At 47.9% G+C, this 19,104-nt stretch overlaps 1 protein-coding gene across 1 annotated transcript in view; it reads right to left on the reverse strand.

Annotated features, from left to right (window-relative positions):
- The window catches only part of LOC116833282 (syntaxin-binding protein 4-like), a 109,449-nt gene that overhangs the window by 39,563 nt on the left and 50,782 nt on the right, over positions 1 to 19,104 (reverse strand). The window contains exons 3-5 of the mRNA XM_075069077.1: positions 17,517 to 17,612; positions 16,788 to 16,857; positions 15,169 to 15,243 (exon numbers count right to left, since the gene is read on the reverse strand). Coding sequence (XP_074925178.1) covers positions 15,169 to 15,243; positions 16,788 to 16,857; positions 17,517 to 17,612 — 241 coding nt within the window. The remainder of the gene's footprint in view (positions 1 to 15,168; positions 15,244 to 16,787; positions 16,858 to 17,516; positions 17,613 to 19,104) is intronic.

The raw sequence follows: 19,104 nt of genomic DNA on the forward strand, positions 1-19,104 counted from the left end.
AGCAGACCGGGTTCAGTCACTGGGAGGATTGGGTTTGGCAGGGGGAGTGCAAGGGGAGCGCAAGGGGCGCAGACCGCATTTGGTCACTGGGAGGATCGGGTCTGGCTGGGGTAGGGAAGGGAAGGAGATCGAGTCAGTGGGGTATCGGGTTTGGTGAGAAAGGGGAGCAGACCGGGTTCAGTCACAGGGAGGATCGGGTTTGGCTGGGGAGTGCAAGGGGAGCAGACCAGATTCGCTCCCTAGGAGGATCGGGTTTGGCTGGGGAGGGGAAGGGGAGTAGACCAAGTTTGAGTGTGGAGAGGGACGGCAGGCAGGGTAGGATTCAAAGAGCCATAAGGTAAAATGGGTGCTCTCCTCTCCAGTCCCTGGCATGCAGCAGCAGTGGGCTAAGTGCACTTGCAACAGGGCGTGTGGACCTGCTTTGCCTTCACGAGTCTGTCCTGCGCCCAGGCTGGGGAGTTGAATGCTGGGCTCTTGCTCCAGCAGGGGGGTGAGGGGCAGGTAGGACTTTGAAGGCAGAGAGTGTGCAGCCCTCATGCCAAATCAGAGTTGGGAGGGTAGAAAGCTGGGGCGCAGGGCGGTGGGTTAAAGCAGCTTATCTGCCCATCCACGCAAGAGAGCCAGCAGAGCTGCCAGCTGCTGCCTCCCCCCCTTCTCTCCCCAGGGAGAAGAGTCTCTGCCCTGGAAAACCTGCAGCCCACTCTCCGAGGAGCATGTCAAGTGCAAGCCAGCCCCGCTTGCACCACACTAGCAGCACAGCTCAGCCCCAGCGGGGGATCTTACACTTCCCACCGCAAACTGCTCCACTCTCCTTCTGGCTGCTGCTGTGCAATCTACAAGACAGAGGAGCTAGTACTGTAATAATGTACCTACCAACACAGCAATCTGTACAATTATCAATTCACAATCAAATTACTTGGCTGGCTTTCTAAACGGCAGGAGTCGGAGAGCAATTTATTGGGAGTGTGATTCTTATCACCTCCCTATAGTCTGCGATCTAATCAAAGGACTTCCCTAATCACTGGCTATCTAAATGGCAGGAGAGCAATTCATTGGGAGCATGGTTCTTATCTACATCCTCCCTACAGTCTGCGATCTGCAGCCTGCGTCTTGATTGCTATCTGGTTCTATTTTTAGGCACCGCTTTTCAGGCCCCCCAAATCTCAGCGCCTTAGGTAGCCACCTAGTTTGCCTAGTGCTTGCACCGGCCCTGTGTGAGCATGATACAGATGGTGGGTAACACTTAGGGATTATAGACAGAGCATTAGAATGTGGGGGCCAAAATGCTATGGGATGGGACTCTTCCATTCAGTTTTGGGCGCCAAGTTCTTTACCTGCCTATAGTAATAAATGTAGTGAATCCTATCTGTTATGCTCATGGCATACAAACAGTGAAGTGAAATGAACAACATAAGATAAACTGCAACCTTCTGTCAAGAGTAACTGCTTTATTTTTTAGAATTCAGAACAATAACCCAAAAGAAGAGAGAGACAAAACAGGCTGCTCCCTGAAACAGAGAGGCCCAACTCACCTCACCTTATTCTAGACTACAGAGCCCCATGGCCTAAAAGCAGGACCAGGAATACCCCTCCCTGCCTTAAAAGGATAGCTTGCAAGTCTAACACAGTCTTCAAAATGCCACATCAACCATCAGAAAAATATTCATTTTTTAAAAAATTCTCCTACCGCAGCTGCTGTTGGCTCAAGCTCCTCTTTTTGATCACTAGCGAGAAGGCCAATGCAACGGGGGGAAACCAGAACCTGTTCCACAAATGGCTCTAAGAGTGACATAATTTTTTTAATGGGAGGATTAGATACCAGGGGAGGAGGTGAAGTGAGACACAACACAGAGAGAAAAGTGAAGAAAATCAGAGGTGACTTGGACCCAAATATCTCCAGACTTTAGGGGAGTTCTAGCTCAGATTTGGATCCCACATTGTGGCTTGTACCCACTTCTAAAGAAAATAAATATGGACAATGGTGGGGAAAAAGGAGTTGGCCTGTTATTCTCCTTTCCTCTCCTTGCCTCTTTCTCCACCAATGGTGTCCCTTCAGCCTGCACAGTTCAGACAGGAGTCTGTTGGTGAGCATCTGGTACTTATGCTGCTGCTGAGGTGTGATGGGATGGATACCTGTCATCAAGTAAGGTGGCATTCCACTCCCCTTTTTCACATTAGAGGCACCAGAGTGCTGCCCAAGGAGGACCAGAGGCTAGTCCCTTTTGAGTCCATCAATGGCACCTGTAATTGTCTAGAGCAGTTGTAACGGAGCAATTGGAAGCTCAAGCTATACTCCTGATAAGTGCTGGCCTGGGAACTGAGATATCAAGCCCAGGAAACCAGAGCTCTTCATGAGGCAAGGAGGCCAACCTCAGAGAGGTGACAAGCGCACACATCAAGGCAAGTTGATGGGAAAGATACATGGCAGCTGTGAAAGTAGAATGAATTATATTGTAAGAATAGAAAGGATTAAAGAAATGTTGTCTGTACCTTTTAAGCAAAATTGTTGGAATGTTGCAATCCAGGTGTCAGGAATACAGACATTAACGTAGAACAACTGTACCGTTTAAGGGCAATTGGTGAAGTATTAGCCTTAGATCGATAACAGTTAGTAAGGAAGTGGGATATGCATGCTGTGCCCCAGGTGATTTTTACTGTTTTTGCTTTCTTTGTCCCTTTGTCTAATTCCCGCTCTTTTATCTGTATAAATAAGACTGTTTAGGCCTTGCATGGCTGCTCACATTATCTGGGTGTATTAGCAGAGCGTGTTGCTAATAAAACAGAGTGGTCTGACAAACTGTGAGTCCTGAGTCTAACTTTGACAATTTGGAGGTCCCACTGAGATGGCGACCGTCTTCACTGGGGCTGTGTGATTCCTGACCATTTTTGTAGGATGACCGTGGCAGCTGGCACCTGGGCATTTGCCCGAGCAGTCCTCCACTAGCGCAGAAAGGAGCATAGCCACAGTGAGGTCTATGCCATCGAACCTGTTGGTTCCCATCTGTTCTGGTAGGGATCCCAGGATCTGACATCAGGAATCGGTCAGGTAATTATTTTCTGTGTTTTGTCCGGACTGAGGACTGTCCTGTCTCTGTGTCTATCCATCCTCTTGTGGAGGTTTGAGTCTGGGTGCCGCTCCGTCGCGGGATAGGCCGACCAAGGGGTTCGTGTCCCGACGGTCTGAGTGAGTGGAATCTGCACAATCGCAGCCGCACCGCACTTTGGGTAAAACCCTTGGTGTGAAAGCAAGGGCGATTGAGGCAGTAGCCTGTGGGCTCCTTTTGTGTGTTGCACTGGGCATTGCCCTGACAAACCCGAATTTCCTTCTTGTGTGACTGTGTGTGAGTCCTCCTGTATGAGTAACCAGACGTCTAATCGGGACAGTTCCCTAAAGGAACGCCGGCTTTTTTATGTATTTAGGATGGGCCCAGACTCCTGTAAAAAGGGTCTGGACTCCTGTAATTTCTGGAAAAATGGTCTAGGCTAACTCAGGGGATCCAAAACTCAGTGGCCACTGTTAAAATCTTGGACAAAGACCAAGTGGACGTCTTAAAGGACAAACTTGGCCAACCTAAAACTAAATTGGCTAAAGGAGAGGTTAATTGCTTCATGCAGTGGTGGCAAAGAGCAAATCACAGGTGGACAAAATCAAAAACTGGCCTCTCTCAATTATTCAATAATAAGTTAAAAGGTTTATTAAAAGCCTCCTCTCCCACCACCAGACCGAGCGCTCCCTTTACCCCTTCTCCAAACCCCGGATGAATCCAACCACCTCTATACTCCTCTCATTGTAAAAGGAGAAACAGCCCTTGTTCTGTTCCCCTTTGTTGTCTGCCTCAGAAACTGATTCTTTAGTGTTCCACTACCAATTCAGCAAGGGGTGGGGGGGCTTCTCAACTAGCCCCCATCCTTCCTGGCCCTTTCCTTGAGCATTTCTTTCAAATTGTGAAGTGACCACGAACATGCACCTCTGGTGGTGCCTGTTGCTCGGCTGCTGGTGTCTTAAGGTCTGGGGAGTCCACAATGACAATTCTTTCTCCAGCAGCAAGTGTGGATAGCTCAGACCCTTATTATTCTAAATGCTGGGTCTGCAGCCACATCCCAGCCCACTCTCAACTGGTGTTCCTGTCCTGGCTACCCCACTCAATTCCCCAGACCTCACTGGAGGACCTTGTCTGTTTAACACAATATGGAACAGTAAGACACCTGGGAAGAGGCTATGCAGTTCATATATCCACTTGAGGGAGTAATACACCAGGCAAAAAGGCTCCTGAGGTTACAAGCAGTAGTTGAAATAATGGCAAATAAAACCGGAGAAAGTTAAGAGCCCTGGCCAAAGAAACAGGAGCGATCCGACAGGTGGTCCTCCAGAACCGTCAGGCATTGGACATTGTGCTGGCGGCCAAAGAGGGACCTGTTGCTCTCATTGGAAAACAATATTGTCTGTTTATACTGACGATACCAATGAGGTAATAAATCACGCTAGCCACTTAGAACAAATCACATATCTTCCCCAAGTAGAGCCGAGTTCTTTATGGAAGTGGCTAAGTAACCTGTTCAATTTCTCTGGCATAGAAACTGGTTGTTTCAGGGAGCCCTAACTATCCTGTTTGGAATCTTAGGTATGGCTACATTAGAAATTTCAAAGCGCTGCCCGCAGCACTTTTAAGTGTGAGTGTAGTCAGAGCCACAGCGCTGGGAGAGAGCTCTCCCAGCGCTGCTTATAAACACATCCCTTATGGGTGTACGTGGCAGTGCTGGGAGCCGATCTCCCAGCGCTGCCGCCCTGATTACACGACTTACAGCGCTGCATCTTGCAGCGCTCGGGGGTGTTTTTTCACACCCTGAGCGCGAAAGTTGCAGCGCTGTAAAGTGCCAGTGTAGCCAAAGTCTTAGTGATTTCTGTGTGATTTCAGTTAATCTCCTGTTATATCCAGAATTGTGTCACCCAGGTGACTGCCCCAAAACAGAGTGCTAATATGATGATTTTGAATATCGCTGATGACAGAGAGATAAGGAATGGGTAATTTGTGAACCCAGTAATTGCTGGTCACGCCATGCGCCTGACCAAAAGGAGGGATTGTGAAAGTAGAATGAATTATATTGTAGAATAGAAGGATTAAAGAAATTTGTCTGTCTTTTACAAATGTTGGAATGTTGCAATCCAGGTGTCAGGAATACAGACATTAACATAGAACAATTGCACCGTTTAAGGGCAATTGGTGAAGTATTAGCCTTAGATCGATAACAGTTAGTAAGGAAGTGGGATATGCATGCTGTGCCCCAGGTGATTTTTACTGTTTTTGCTTTCTTTGTCCCTTTGTCTAATTCCCGCTCTTTTATCTGTATAAATAAGACTGTTGAGGCCTTGCATGGCTGCTCACAGTATCTGGGTGTATTAGCAGAGCGCTGTGCTAATAAAACAGAGTGGTCTGACAAACTGTGAGTCCTGAGTCTAACTTTGACACAGCTGATGACAGAACAGCATTTTCTCAGGCGGTGTTTCCTTACAACACAGCAGCTGTCAGAGTGAGCATCAATTTCCATCAACTCTGTTGGTACAAATCTCATTTTAATATCACATCCAGTAAAACCCTTCATCTTCCTGTCGCTCGCTCATAATCCCGTATCACGGCTGAGTTATGCCATGACAAAAGCCAGGCTGCAGCTGAGACTCTGTGAGCCTTCTATTCGCTGTCTCCTCCTTTTCCTGAGCAGGACTCTTCACTCCTCCTTTAGCTCGCTCCTTTACTGCATGGACTAGCAACCCCAGGGCATACTCACATCCCCAACAGGCTTGTGCACAGGCAGCTAGCTTACGCTGAAGCCCATACTACCACATCTTCACTGCTCTTTTCCCCACACTGGATAGGTTAAAGCTAGTGAGCTACAGTCAGACCTTGGTTTGCTGTGTAGGTGTACCCACTGTCTCTCCCATCCCATGCCTAACTCCACAGCCGAGTGCAGCTAGAGCTACAGGTTTCCTGTGATTTGGGGTTGTTGCATTTAAAGCATTCCCATTCTGAACTATCTCAACTATCTCAGCAGTAACATGGCTGTCACAGGGGAGCTGGTCCTGTAAGTAGATCAGGCCTAGCTCCCCTGTGTCAGAGCAGGTGGGCCCAACTGAGCCAATTAAGAGAGGCAGGGCTACATGTGGGGCTAAAAAGTCTTGTCAGAGGGTAGACTATGTCTTGGGAGAGGAACCACAGAGGAGTGGAGCTAAGTCTGGTGGTGGTTCCCTGGAACAAGGGCCCAGCTGCTCAGGGAGGTAGAGCTCAGGCTGGGGTCCCAAAAAGGGAGCAGGGCTGGCTCTGAGAAGGGAGCTGGCTGGAACAGGGAAGCTGCAAGAAGCAGGATTACCAGAGACCCCGGGAGATGAGGCTGAAACCCTAGGACAAAGGGTCAGCTAAGGAGCTGATTTTGTCAGCTGCTTACGTTTGGACAAATAAAGCAGAGTGAGGATGGCAATGAGTGCTTGCAAAGCTGGGGAGACACCCTGCCAGGTCACAGTGGCCTTGTACACGACTATCGTTACCAATTTGGAACTGGTCAAGTCAGGACATTGGCGCTAAGGCTGGCTCAATGCAATTCCCCATTAGATTTAGGGAAATCACTGCAACTGTGAGCAAAAGGTTGGATCTTTACGAAAAATCTCTGAAATCATGTGAGTTTTTACTCAAAAGAGACTATCTTTCAGTGAAAACCAGCAAACGGGCTGCTTTCTTTTGTTCCATTTTTTTTTAAAGTTTCCAGCTTTGACACTTCAAAATGTTATTCTGATGAAGAAGAGTTCAAGAGAGAAGAAGAGAAAGTGAAACAGGTGAACTATCAAAACTGTATTTGTTGCAGTGCAAAAATCCTATGTGAGAAATGGTGCAAAGCCTTTAAAACCTCTCAAAATGAAACAATGGGAGATTATTCTTCCCTTGTCCCCAACCCTCAAAATATTTTAAGTCAATTTTGCACCACCCTAATTCTCACAACCGAGGAGGTTTGGTCATAGCTCTAGCAACCAACTTGACAGGCTATTTGCTCAGAAGTCTCTAACTACTGGAGTTATTGACTGAATGGATCATGATTCACTGGACACCTGCAGTTACAGGACTGGGTTCTGCAAAAAATTATGCATGAGTAACTTCCTCAAGGTAGTAGCTCTATTGTTTTCAATAAAATTTACTCACATGTAACTATTTGCAGGACTGAGCTGTTTTTTCAGGCTGCTGGGTAAGATCTGGTGAGCACACCCCCTCAGCCTCTCTCACTTTCTGAATCATGGGTGGTAGGATCTAATGCACTGAATTTTGATCAGTGTTGTAATGCGAGTTAATTTTCAGTGATTATTTAGCTAGAAGAAGCTGGTTTATTGTACTCGTCTGTATTTACATAGTCCCCTCAACTGTATTTAGAGCCTCAGGGATCCGTTTATTTGAAAAAAATAATACAATTTCCACAGTAGTTCAATCAGCGGAATATCACCAGATTAGCAGATCTTGTTATTTCAGCCCTACCCCACAAACAAATTTACGTAATGAATATAGAGCTGGCAAACTTTCGTGACATAAAATCCTATTTTTGATTTTAGCCCTTTTTCCAATCAACAAATCCCAAGCTCTGTGAAGCTAAGCCACTATGTGCCCAACAGTTTGGGTGAATAATTTTCAGCCTGTAAACTGTTTGCAAACCATCCACTCCAACCTGTTGCTATTGGCGTGAGATGACCGAACACCTAAGTCACATGGTATTGTCTGGGCCCCTTGCTCAGAGAACAGATATTGCAGGCCTCAATTCAGCAAAGCATTTAAGCATATGCTTAAAATCCCATTAAGGTAAATAATGAACAGCAAGTAATGCATTTTCTGGTATGACTCTTCAGATAAATGATTTTGTGCTAAACTTCATGAAGCTTGGGAGATTTGCAAGTGCACAGATATTGTCCGCATACTGACTAATGAATAATCTGACTCCAGGAATCCAATCCAACCTTGCTCAGTGCCTTCAGGCACAAATAGATTAAAATAATATATATATCTTCAATGTTTTTAGTTTGATTTACTGTTTGACCAGCTCTAGTATGGAAATACTTAATCTTATCAGGTTCCTGTGGAACTTAAATGTCCAGCCTTATTTAACTAACAGAGGGCTGAAATAGGGGGACTTTCCCTTTAATAATGTACTCCCAGCCTAACTCCCCGCCCCGCCCACACACACCCTTTTTCACTAAGGATACTGAAATCTAGGATAAACAGAAGTGTCCTTGTTACAGAACCCTGAAAGTTGTACAGACCCGCCGAGTGGAGTCAGATCAGAGGGGATGCACAGCAGCAGCCAGCTGCAGGCCGACTTTGCTACAGATTAAGCAGCAGGAGGCCAATCTTTCTGCAGAATATTGTTGTTTTATCCCATAATACCTTGTTGTGATGCCCTTGTGTTCTGGGGAGAACAAAGGGTGAGTCCTACGTCAAAGGTTACGTGAGAGCAGAGTGGTTGGAAACTTCATCCTCTGCTCCACAGATGGGAAAAAAGAGATTGGGACACTAAATAAAACCCTAGAATTAACAGCTTGTCTCTATAAATAAAGTCTGTGAGATGCCAGGAACTAGGCATTCAGAGCACTGAAAGCCCGATGCATGCTTAAAGCAGCAATCTCCACATATATTGATTTTCAGCTACCCTACGTCACCAACTGTTGTGACTTTACTGTGAGTCCTGTGATATTCAGTGTTATTCTTAGAGAGCCACAAGAATTTCATTTTTGAAAAAGTGAGTTTCTAGCTAATTCTCACATTCAATACTCACCAGCTTTAAAATGCTTCAGTCATCAGTCAGGTAGCAGAAACAATAGCATGTAACCTAGATGATACTATTAATCATAATGTTGTATTAATGTTATAAGAATTCTGGGCCTGATTCTCATTTTCTCTAAGGCACTAGAGTGGTGTAAGGGAGCCCCTGCGGAAATCAGAATCAGACTCCCTGTGTTCCCCAGAGATTGGCTGAGTCATTCTCAGAGCCCGATAGCTGATGTAAAAAGGGCCAACATGCCGAGCGGGTCACTGGCCGTGGTTGCATCCGCGTCAGTGACCGCTCCTGACAGCAAAGTGGATAGAAGGATGATTACTCCTCAGAGCTCAAGGACGTCGCTAAAAGATCATGTGGGATAACATAAATAAATAAATAAGCACACACAAAAAGCCTTCCCCCCCCTCCTGCATCCCTTTTAATCTTGGAGATATGTATTCATGTATTAAACATTTTGTGAGGCGATTATGTAAGCGAAATCTCTGCAAATCTTTAAAAAAAAATTAAACTGATTACTGCCCAACTCTCCCTCTGGATGACCTTTGGCAGATTTAGCAGAGAACCAAGAGCAAATGAAGACTAAATAAATTGCTTCAAGTTTGGTTGCCATGGATATCTGCGTCCTATCAGTTTACAGCAATCTATTTCTTGGGGTGGTTGGAGGCACCATTGACAGATGCACGAAGGAGCCGTAGCCTCAGACAAAGCCATGCACACACACACACATATATGTATATATTTAGAAACATCTGCTGCAATTTAAGATATTAGTAACATGCCTGAGCAGCTTGAAGCAGATGAACAAGTGTAATGGCAGATTACTTGCCCCCAGGGGCACTGGCTTAGAAACAAACTGATTGTCACAATAACTATGACAAACACCTCCTGCTAACCTGCCAAGAGGAGTCGAGTTGGGTTATCCCCTGCTGTCTCTGGCTATGATGCCCATCACACAGAGCACCCAGTGTGAGGAGCCCACTGGGGCCTGTCCAGGTGTTTCAACCATCCAATGTAGATGTTCTCTTTGTCGCCACTCCCCAAGTATGGCTAATTGCCTAGAGCAAGGGTTGCCAACCTGAGCCTGCGAAAGAGCCAGAATTTACCAATGTACATTGCCAAAGTGCCACAGTAATACATCAGTAGCCCCCCCATCAGCTCCCCCTCCCTCGCTCCCAGTGCCTCTCACCTACTGGCAGCCCCGCCAGTCAGCACCCTCCCCTCCCTCTCCGCATCTCCCAATCAGCTATTTTGTGGCATGCAAGAGGCTTTGGGAGGGAGAGTGTGGCAGGGGAAAGGGCCTGTGACAGAGCCAGGGGTTAAGCACCCCTGGCACACTGGAAAGTTGGCACCTGTAGCTCCAGCCCTGGAGTCGGTGCCTATACAAGGAGCCGCATTTTAACTTCTGAAGAGCCACATGTGGCTCCGGAGCCACAGGTTGGCCACCTCTGGCCTAGAGCTAGCTTCTGACTTTGTCTCTGCATAAGGGATGAGGGGTGACTGAGAACCACCCACCTCTAGACTTTGGTCGGGGTGCACAGGAATAAGCAGGGCTATTCACCAGTTTCCTACCTGCTCCAGGGAGAGAGTGGCCTTGGCTTCACTTCCCTCTTCTCACTGGTCAGAGTCACTGAGCCAGCCCAGAGGGAAGGGCAGAGATAGCAATTTACTGCTGGGATAGGAAGAAAAATGTACAGGTGTCCAGGCTCAGCCAGGATACAAACTGGAGAAAAAAAAACGTTTAGTCCAAGTTTCCCAGAGCCATGTCCATCACAACAATGACAGATGCTGCAATCCAGAAATAAAATGCTTTGGCAAGACCGCCTCCTTGGCAATCTAAAACCAAGCCAGCTCTCCCCTGCTGCTTCACTAATGGCAAAGAGGGAAACATTTCTGGCAGATGAACATCATCTGCATAAGCTCCTGCTGAATTTCTTTGTCAATTCCACTACGCTGTGGGTGTTTTCCCTGGGCTCAGTCCTTAGGCAGCCCCAGCAGCCAGCCAAGAGCTTCCCTTGCTTTCCTGGTTCCTCCCAGTACTGAGCTGTCCATGGTCCTGCTGCTCTTTCACCCAGCCAGGAAAAAGGCTTCTCTCCTCCAGCAGCAGGCAGCAACTGAGCGTCTCTAGCCCTGCAATGCCTTTTATGTGATTCTGCTGGACCCTGATTGGCTGCTTGCTCACAGCTACTCCAGGCCTCTTGGAGGGCTTCTCTTCTGCTCCTCTCTGGGACAGGGTGTGGCAGAACCCTCAGGCCTCCAGCAGGGGTTCTCTGGGCCTAATCTGCCCCATCACAGATCCCAAAATCAATCTATGGTTAACTAATGAAATGAGAGTTTTAAACACTAACTCACTTCACAAAATAAAGGCCTGGTCCAATCAGTGGAAAGAAAGATTTTCCTTGACCTCCATGAGCTTGCAGTCAGGCTCTTTGAGTAAAATTATATGATGTTTATCTGTCTGGAATTTTGTGGCTTAGCCTTTTTTTTTGTAGCCTTGAATCCAAGGCTAACGACCAAATAAAGCCAAAGGATCCAGATGGCTAACTTCCCAGTCATTACTGTCAGATCATTTCCCACATTTTGGGTGGGCCTTTCCACCCAAAGAGAAGGCAGGGACCATTTCTCCACTACAGCAAGGAGGCCTTATCTGAGATACAAATTCTCCTCTTCAGTGATGGATGTATGCTCAAAACAATTTGAGAGTCTTCTCATTTGAGCAGAGGTTGTCATCCTTCCCCCTGCATCACAATGCAGCATTTTCTCTCTCATGAGGACCGAGCCAAAGTAGAGACAGGCCCAAGCAGAAAACCCAGTTGCAAACACCTCTAACTAGAAAGCTTGGATCAGGTTTTGAACATCATGGCTCAGGTCCATGCCTGGTGCTTCCCTCAGAGAAGTTCTCAGCTTTGTATTAGCTGCTGGCTGAGCTGTCAGACTTTATCAGCTCCCTACCACTCATTTCCCGTTCCTGGTGTTCCCAAGATGAAGGAAGGCTTAGTCTTAAGCATCTATCATCTTCTCACCTTCCAACCTCACTTATGATCAGATCCTGCCTCCATGAAAGTCAATTGGTGGGGTCAGGATTTCACCCTAGGACAAAGACCCCCTGATGTCTGTAGTGCAGGATCAGGTCTTTGTTACACTTTCACTACAGACTTTCTGTTTACAGCCCAAGTGCACAGGAACTCCTTGGGAACAACCTAGTCAAGCTTTCTGCTATGGCCTAAGCACCTTGGCTCGATGCTGAGATTAACCAAGATGTGCAGCTCTGGCTTGGAAACAGCAACAGACCAAAACCAGGGCTCAGAATACACTGGCCTGCTTCATTTCTCAAAACCAACATTTATACAGAATGCCTATTTGTACAGAGTTCATTTATTAAGATCCAATAAGAGATTATAGAATCAGCAACTAAGCAGATATGCAGTCATTCCAGCTTTTGGCTCCTGGCCGGGTAGCAAAGTACTACTTTTTTTTTTTTTTTTTTTTTTTTCTAGGGGGGGGGCCCCCCCCCCGCACGCTCCTGAAGGGAATAGGCCAGAGAAGCTGCAGCCCCAGGCAGAGGCCCTGCCGCCTGTCCCCGCCCCCAGGAAGTCAAGGGGCGGGACCGGAAGTCCAAGGCCCCCTCCGCCTGTCCCCGCCCCCAGGAAGTCAAGGGGCGGGACAGGAAGTACAAGGCCCCCTCCGCCTGTCCCCGCCCCCAGGAAGTCAAGGGGCGGGACAGGAAGTACAAAAGCCCAGCCCCAGCCCTCAGTTAGGAGGAGGCTGCCAGAGAAGGCAGACGCTGGGGCCCGAGCTCCCGCTGGGCCCGGCTTACCCCGCGCCCGGTATCCAGAGGGGTACTGGCCTGACCTCCCCTGGGGCCAGTACCCAGAGAAGCCGGCTGAGCCCCCTGACGCTCGGCCTGTGGACGACTGGACCAGACCGCCCGAACCCCGGTACCCTGAGGACTGGACCGGACCTCCCGCCGCCGAACCTGCTGAGGAACCCATGGTTTGGGACCCCCCGGACGACACTGGCGAAGGGCAGGTACCCAGTGAGGGGGAGGTTGGAAGTGGCCCGGGGGCAGCCGACTCTTGTCCGGCTGCAGACTCGCCTGAGCCCATGTCAGTGTGTTTTGGTCAGGATCCCCCACTGACCGTCAGCAGCGTTGACCGCTGCTAGGGCCCCGGGCTGGAACGCAGTGGAGTGGGAGGGCCTGCGTTCCCCCTGCCACCCCTTTAAGGGTGGCAGACTCCCCCTCCCTTTTGCCTGAGGAGACCATCTACAGTGGTTGCCTTATTGCTCAGCTCTGCTGCAAGGCCTGAGCCTAACTGTGTTGCCCTGCCCTGCCCAAGGGCCTGGGCTTATCTATATACTGTTGCCTTATCGCTCAGCCCTGCTGCAAGGCCTGAGCCAAACTGTGTGTTGCCCCGCCCTGCCCAAGGGCCTGGGCTTATCTATATACTGTTGCCTTATCGCTCAGCCCTGCTGCAAGGCCTGAGCCAAACTGTGTGTTGCCCCGCCCTGCCCAAGGGCCTGGGCTTATATAGACTCCAGGCTTCGTGTCCAGCCCGACTGACAGGGCTGGGGCCTTCTACTAACTGTTGCCAGTTCCCTCGGCACCCCCAGTAAGGGGCGGGCCCCAGGCTGACGGAGTGCAGTGAGCCGGTGCGGCTCCCCTCCACCCCGCGTGTAGGAGGGTTGAGCTCCGGCCGCGCCCTACTACATTGCTTCTCTACAAAAAAAAGAGCACATAGCTATCACACTCATTAAAGTGCAACCGGACAGGCTTCAGCCTGAAGGGTATTAAAGATGTGTCCCAATGGCTTATTGCCAGTGTTCAGGTGAACATCCCATTCTAAGCAACAGTCTAAAGCTCTTATGTAGCCAGCTGAGTCTCCTGTTTGCGCTAAGCACATGCAATTGAGATATTCCAATTTACTTGTGTTGTCCTGTCCACCTGGCAGTCTTATGTCTAAATTACTACATTTTCTGTATGTCTCCTAGCTCCCTACATGTGGCAACTCCAGCACTTCTCCAGGACACTCAGCAACACGGTATCCCTCTTGGTCTGACAAGATTTGGGACTTCAAGCTTTCAGAAGTGATCATGTGGGGGCAAAACAAGTAGTCTTACAGCTTAACAAATGGCCAAGACTCAGAGGACAAAATTAAAATCTTGGGAAGACGGAAAAATATAGATGAGAAATATGAACTATTCCGAAGGGCTCTGCCCTTGGCCCACTCCTCTTTGCCCTCTGCATCCTCTCTCTAGGTGTGTGTAGCCACCCCCAGGGCTTTAGCTACCATCTTTAAGCCAATCACTCACAAACCAACCTGTCCACTCCTGACTTGTCTTTTTAAATACAACCCCACCTCTCAGCCTCTTTTTCCTGACACCATTTTGGATGTCTCACCATCAGCTTCAGTCTGGGCCAACCCCTAACCATCCCTCCCACCACGCCCACAGAAAGCAAGATCTTCAGGGGAAGCAACTGGCAGAGGGGATCTGGGACGAAGCTAACCTCCCCCTCTGGAGGCAGAGGTTTCCTCCTGGAGGAGGTAGCTGACTGCTTCTCAGGCCCTCTCACAGCAGTTGGACTGTGGACACCTACATCAGTTCTTCACATGCATTTAGAAGAAAAAGGGTGAAAATTGCTGTCCTCTTCCTAGACTCAAAGGACCTATGGTGTAACAGAACCAGAGCTGTTCCACACCCCAGACGGGGAAGGATTTGAGGAATCAAATTAGGCATCAGTATACCATGCAACACAGATCCAGAAGGGATTCCTATGCTCCAGCCTAAAGGGGGAGGACTTAGAAGTGAGGTTGCTACCACACAGTTCCACAGCCCACTCCTCCGGGGAAGGAGCCAAGACCAGGTAGTGTCCATGAAAGCTACTGCAGCGATAGTAGTAACTCCTGAGGAAGAGCCCAATGGCCCAAGGGGTGGAGAAGCGCTTCCTCCACAGACCTAGCACACAGCCCATTTCCCCAGAGCTGGGGGCAGGATTCAGACCTGAGAGAAGGTGGCTTTGCTTTCCATTCAGTTACAGCTTTTAAAAAAAGTTTTAGGGTTAATGTGACTTTGGCCATTTTCCTTAGGACTTTTGATTTTATTTTTGTGTAGTGGAAAGCTGATCATTCCTGCACCACGTTTTAACTGGGAGAAGAAAAAAAAATAAAAAGACCTTCGCTATGCAGGCAGCACCACTGAGAGACTAAACAAGGCCCTTTTAGAGCTGTAGTACAAGTAGTTACAAAGAACCCAATGACCCTGACCACTTTCCTATTTATTTTATCACACACACACAAATATCATAGATGTATATAGAGTACAAACAAATTCCCCTGCCCCTACCCCTGGTGGAATACAATGAAACTTCACCTGGCATCATCATCTCGAGCTATTAGAAGGCGCATGTGGCTGGTGGCGGAGGCTGTCCTGAGAATATCCACAGCTCTGTGGGAAGACAAGAATGACTATCAGGTTCAAAAAGAGGACGAGAGCAATACTGGGCCACAGTTATGTGGCAGAGGGCTCACACATCAGAATGTCAAAGTCAACAGCGAGCCATGTATTGGGCAAACTTTAATGACGGCTTTTTGGCGAGGGCCATTGGCAGACAGAACATCTCCCAGGCTCCCGATTACCTTGTCTGCCAGCAGAACTGGAGGAAAGATAAATCACAGCCTGAGCTTCCTCACTGCTGCACTAGCTGGGGACCCTGAAATAATAAGGCCAACCTATTAGCAAGTATCTCCTCACTATCGTCTACATTGCAAGCCTTCCTTCCCTTACACCCGGCCAGATTCAGAGCACCACACATACAGAGCCCAGGCACAATCATGAATCAAGCCCACAGAGCATGTGTCTGCTCTCTACTGGTTGGACATAGAGAGAGACTTATCTGTGTGCCATAGGCCCTATGCTACTAAAATCTAATGGGGATTTTCTGTCCCCTAAAGTAAAAGGGGTCAGTGCTTTTGGAGCAGGAAGATTAGGGTCCTATGCCTGCTATTTTCCAAGACTCCATGTGGCTGTTTTGGGCAGCATAGTGACAATGAAAAATTCCAAGGCAGCCACAAATTTGCTACACTATTTAAAGAACAACAGGCACCTCTGAAAGTGTAAACCTTCAACCATTCCTCCTAGACATTTCAATTTTCTCATTCATGCATTATTGGTGTCTGGGTTATGCTGCAACCTCCCTGGAGCACAGAGAAATGGGTCAGAATGCAGCCTTCCAGCAAATTCCCCATGCAGGAGCTGTATTGGGCCCATGAACACAGTGCTACACTGGCTGTTCTTCTGCCTGGCTGCCAGCAAAGGGACATGCTGGGAAATGGGGTTTGAGGGTGGGGGTGTTATCACAGACAGGAGAGGGAAGGTCCAGCACACTCAGCACTGTAACAATTCTGGGATGCTAAGTAGCTCATAGTGAGGCATGTAAGGCTACCATAAGGTAAAGCAGCCCTCCGGGCTACCCTGATTTATGCCCAGGGCCACTTCGACTCCTGGAACAGCCCAGAACTTGGAAGCACAAAACTGGTATAAAGAGCCTTTACCTTCCTACATAAAAGGTGCAGCCCAGAATCAGACTTGTCTTTTGCTGTGTTTGCGTAGTGTCGGGTGCACTGTTATTGCACAGAGAGTCAAAGTAAAAAAATATTGGGGCAATGAAGTTCTCTCCACTTCCTCTGACCTCAGAGGGTGGGTGGGTGGATTCAGGTTGAGTTTGCATTCTGTATGACTGTTGAAGTCACTTCCAATACAGGTTGGGGTTCTTTGCTCTATTACAAGGAAGCTTTTCTTAATAGAAGAAGAATTTTATAGGGATGCTGGTCTAGGAAAGAAACGTTGGATGGATAGCACTGGAACCAGAAGTCCATTGTTTATGTATAGAACACGGACAGCAGCAACACTGCAATGTTCTTCATGCCAACTGTTCCAACACACATTACAGGACTTCATGGAACCGAAAAGAACGCATTTGGATATGGTACCTCTCACTCGTTACTCCAATCAAAGAATCTCCGTTGACCTCCAAGATCTGGTCTCCTGGCTGCAAGCGTCCTAAACAAAGAAACCAGGAGACATTGAATAGATGGTGAATTCTTCCTGTACTATGCTTTAATTCCCTGGAAAGCATAAGGGAAAATCAAAAAAGGCAGAAGGTTTTGCGGGGATCTAAAAATGTTCCTGTATCTGGAGATGCTAATGATTATACATATTAGATTTGTTGGGATTGTTAGACACATTGGTTAATTGATCAAAAGACACAGTTCTGTTGGGGAAAAAACAATGTTTGCTTGGGTTCAAAGAGGCCAAATCTTGAGAATTCTGTCCAGTTCCCCCTCCCTCCTTACTCAGGAGAAACTCACTGGAGGTTTGCCTGCGCAAAGAGCAAGCAAAATCAAGCAAGTGTCTCGGGAGGTCTTTCCGGCCTGGAGGGAGCATACGACTAATGAGATCTGATTTTAAAAGGAGAATCCTAAAATGGAGAGAATCTGCTGTGTAGCATGGATGTGTCTTTGTGCAGGGGGTGGAATGACATCTAAACAGCCTATATAAACACCTTAGAAATAAGAGAGCACATTTGACCGTAGACATGAAAATAGTTTGCCAGATCTAGAAGCAGGTTTAGGAAGAAGCATCAGAAACAGGATCAGTATAACTACTTGATGTGAACAAATATAATATCACTACTCAATTTTCCATGGCTTATAACTCACCATCAGCATAAGCCACGCCCCCTGGTAGGATCCTCTTTACATAAACTCCATATTCTTCTCTTGTCAACTCCTTGATGCCACCGATTACCTTAATACCTAGGAAGAAAAGTCACTCAATTACACAGCAGCTAGCACCAGACTTAACTTCCACAGGAGAGTGCTACCATGGAGGTCATGGAGAGCGACAGCTCCAAATACAGCTAACCAACATCACCCCATGTCATGAATACAACCTCCCCTTCACCCCCAGCTTGATTCCATAGATTTCACCAGCAGGATGAAGTCCTTGCTTTATACACAAGACAAATCCAACATAAAGCCACATAAGAGGAACTAATACTTGGGATGATGTTACTTCCCCAGGGTTTGAATAATGCCAGTCAACGCTGGAAAAATACCGCACAAATATGGCAAAATTCACTCAAGTATACACAGCAAATTCACTTAGATGGCTTCATCAACAGGACATGTGGAAATATCTGAGGTGGAGGATGCAAGCCAACTACAGATTACTATTGCAACACCAGAGGAGGAGGAGGAACTGGCTGCGCTGCAGTGAGGAGAGTGGCTGTTGGCCATCTTGGGTAGTGGACAGTGCTCCACCCCTGACCCAGGTCCCCTGTCCAAAGTGGTCAAGAACCAGCATGCTCAACTGGCAACAGAAGGTGAGGAGCAGACTCCAATGGCCAAGGAGGAGGAGGTACTTGTTCCCAAGGCTGGGAAGCTCAAGGCTACCACACCTAAAAGGGGGAAACATAAGGTTCCAGTGGTCGGGGACTCCCTTCTGAATGGAGGCTTACATCTGCCGACCTGCCTTGATGTCCTGGGAGTGTGCTACCTGCCTGGAGCCCACATCTGAGATATTATGGAAAGGTTGCCAAGACACATCCATCAGTGTGACCACTACCCCATGCTGCTCATCCATGTGGGTACTAATGATACAGCCAGGTATGACACTGAACAGATCAGCAGCAACTATAGGGCTCTGCAAGTGAGAGTGAAGGAGTCGGGGGCACAGATTGTGTTCTCGTCCACCCTCCTGGTGTAAGGCAAGGACCCAGGCAGAAACACATGCATTCTGGAGATGAATGCATGGCTGCGCAGATGGGTGTCGATGGGAGACCTTTGGCTTCCTCAACCATGGGATGCTGTTCTGGGAAGGAGGACTCGTGGGAAGAGACAGGGTCCACCTGACCAAGAAGGGGGAGAGCTACCCAGAGGTAAGCATAAAAAATGGCGAGGTTAACAGAGCGCTAAATGTTGGGAGGGTTTTGCTGGGGAGAGATGGAAAATTACAATAAGGTCATAGCAGCAAAGAATCCTGTGGCACCTTATAGACTAACAGATGTTTTAGAGCATGAGCTTTTGTGGGTGAATACCCACTTCGTCATGATAAGGTCATAATAGCAACAAGAGGTAAATTGATGGAGGAATCTGCTTAGATGTTTACACACAAATGCAAGAGTATACCAAATAAACAGGAAGAACTAGACGTATTAGTATATAAGCTAGATTATTACTTAATTGGCATCACAGAGACTTGGCTGGATAAATTTCATGACTGAAATAATATTGGAATAGAGGTGTA

The sequence above is a fragment of the Chelonoidis abingdonii genome, chromosome 9 (assembly GCF_003597395.2).
Source record: "Chelonoidis abingdonii isolate Lonesome George chromosome 9, CheloAbing_2.0, whole genome shotgun sequence".
Taxonomy (NCBI): Eukaryota; Metazoa; Chordata; order Testudines; family Testudinidae; genus Chelonoidis; species Chelonoidis abingdonii.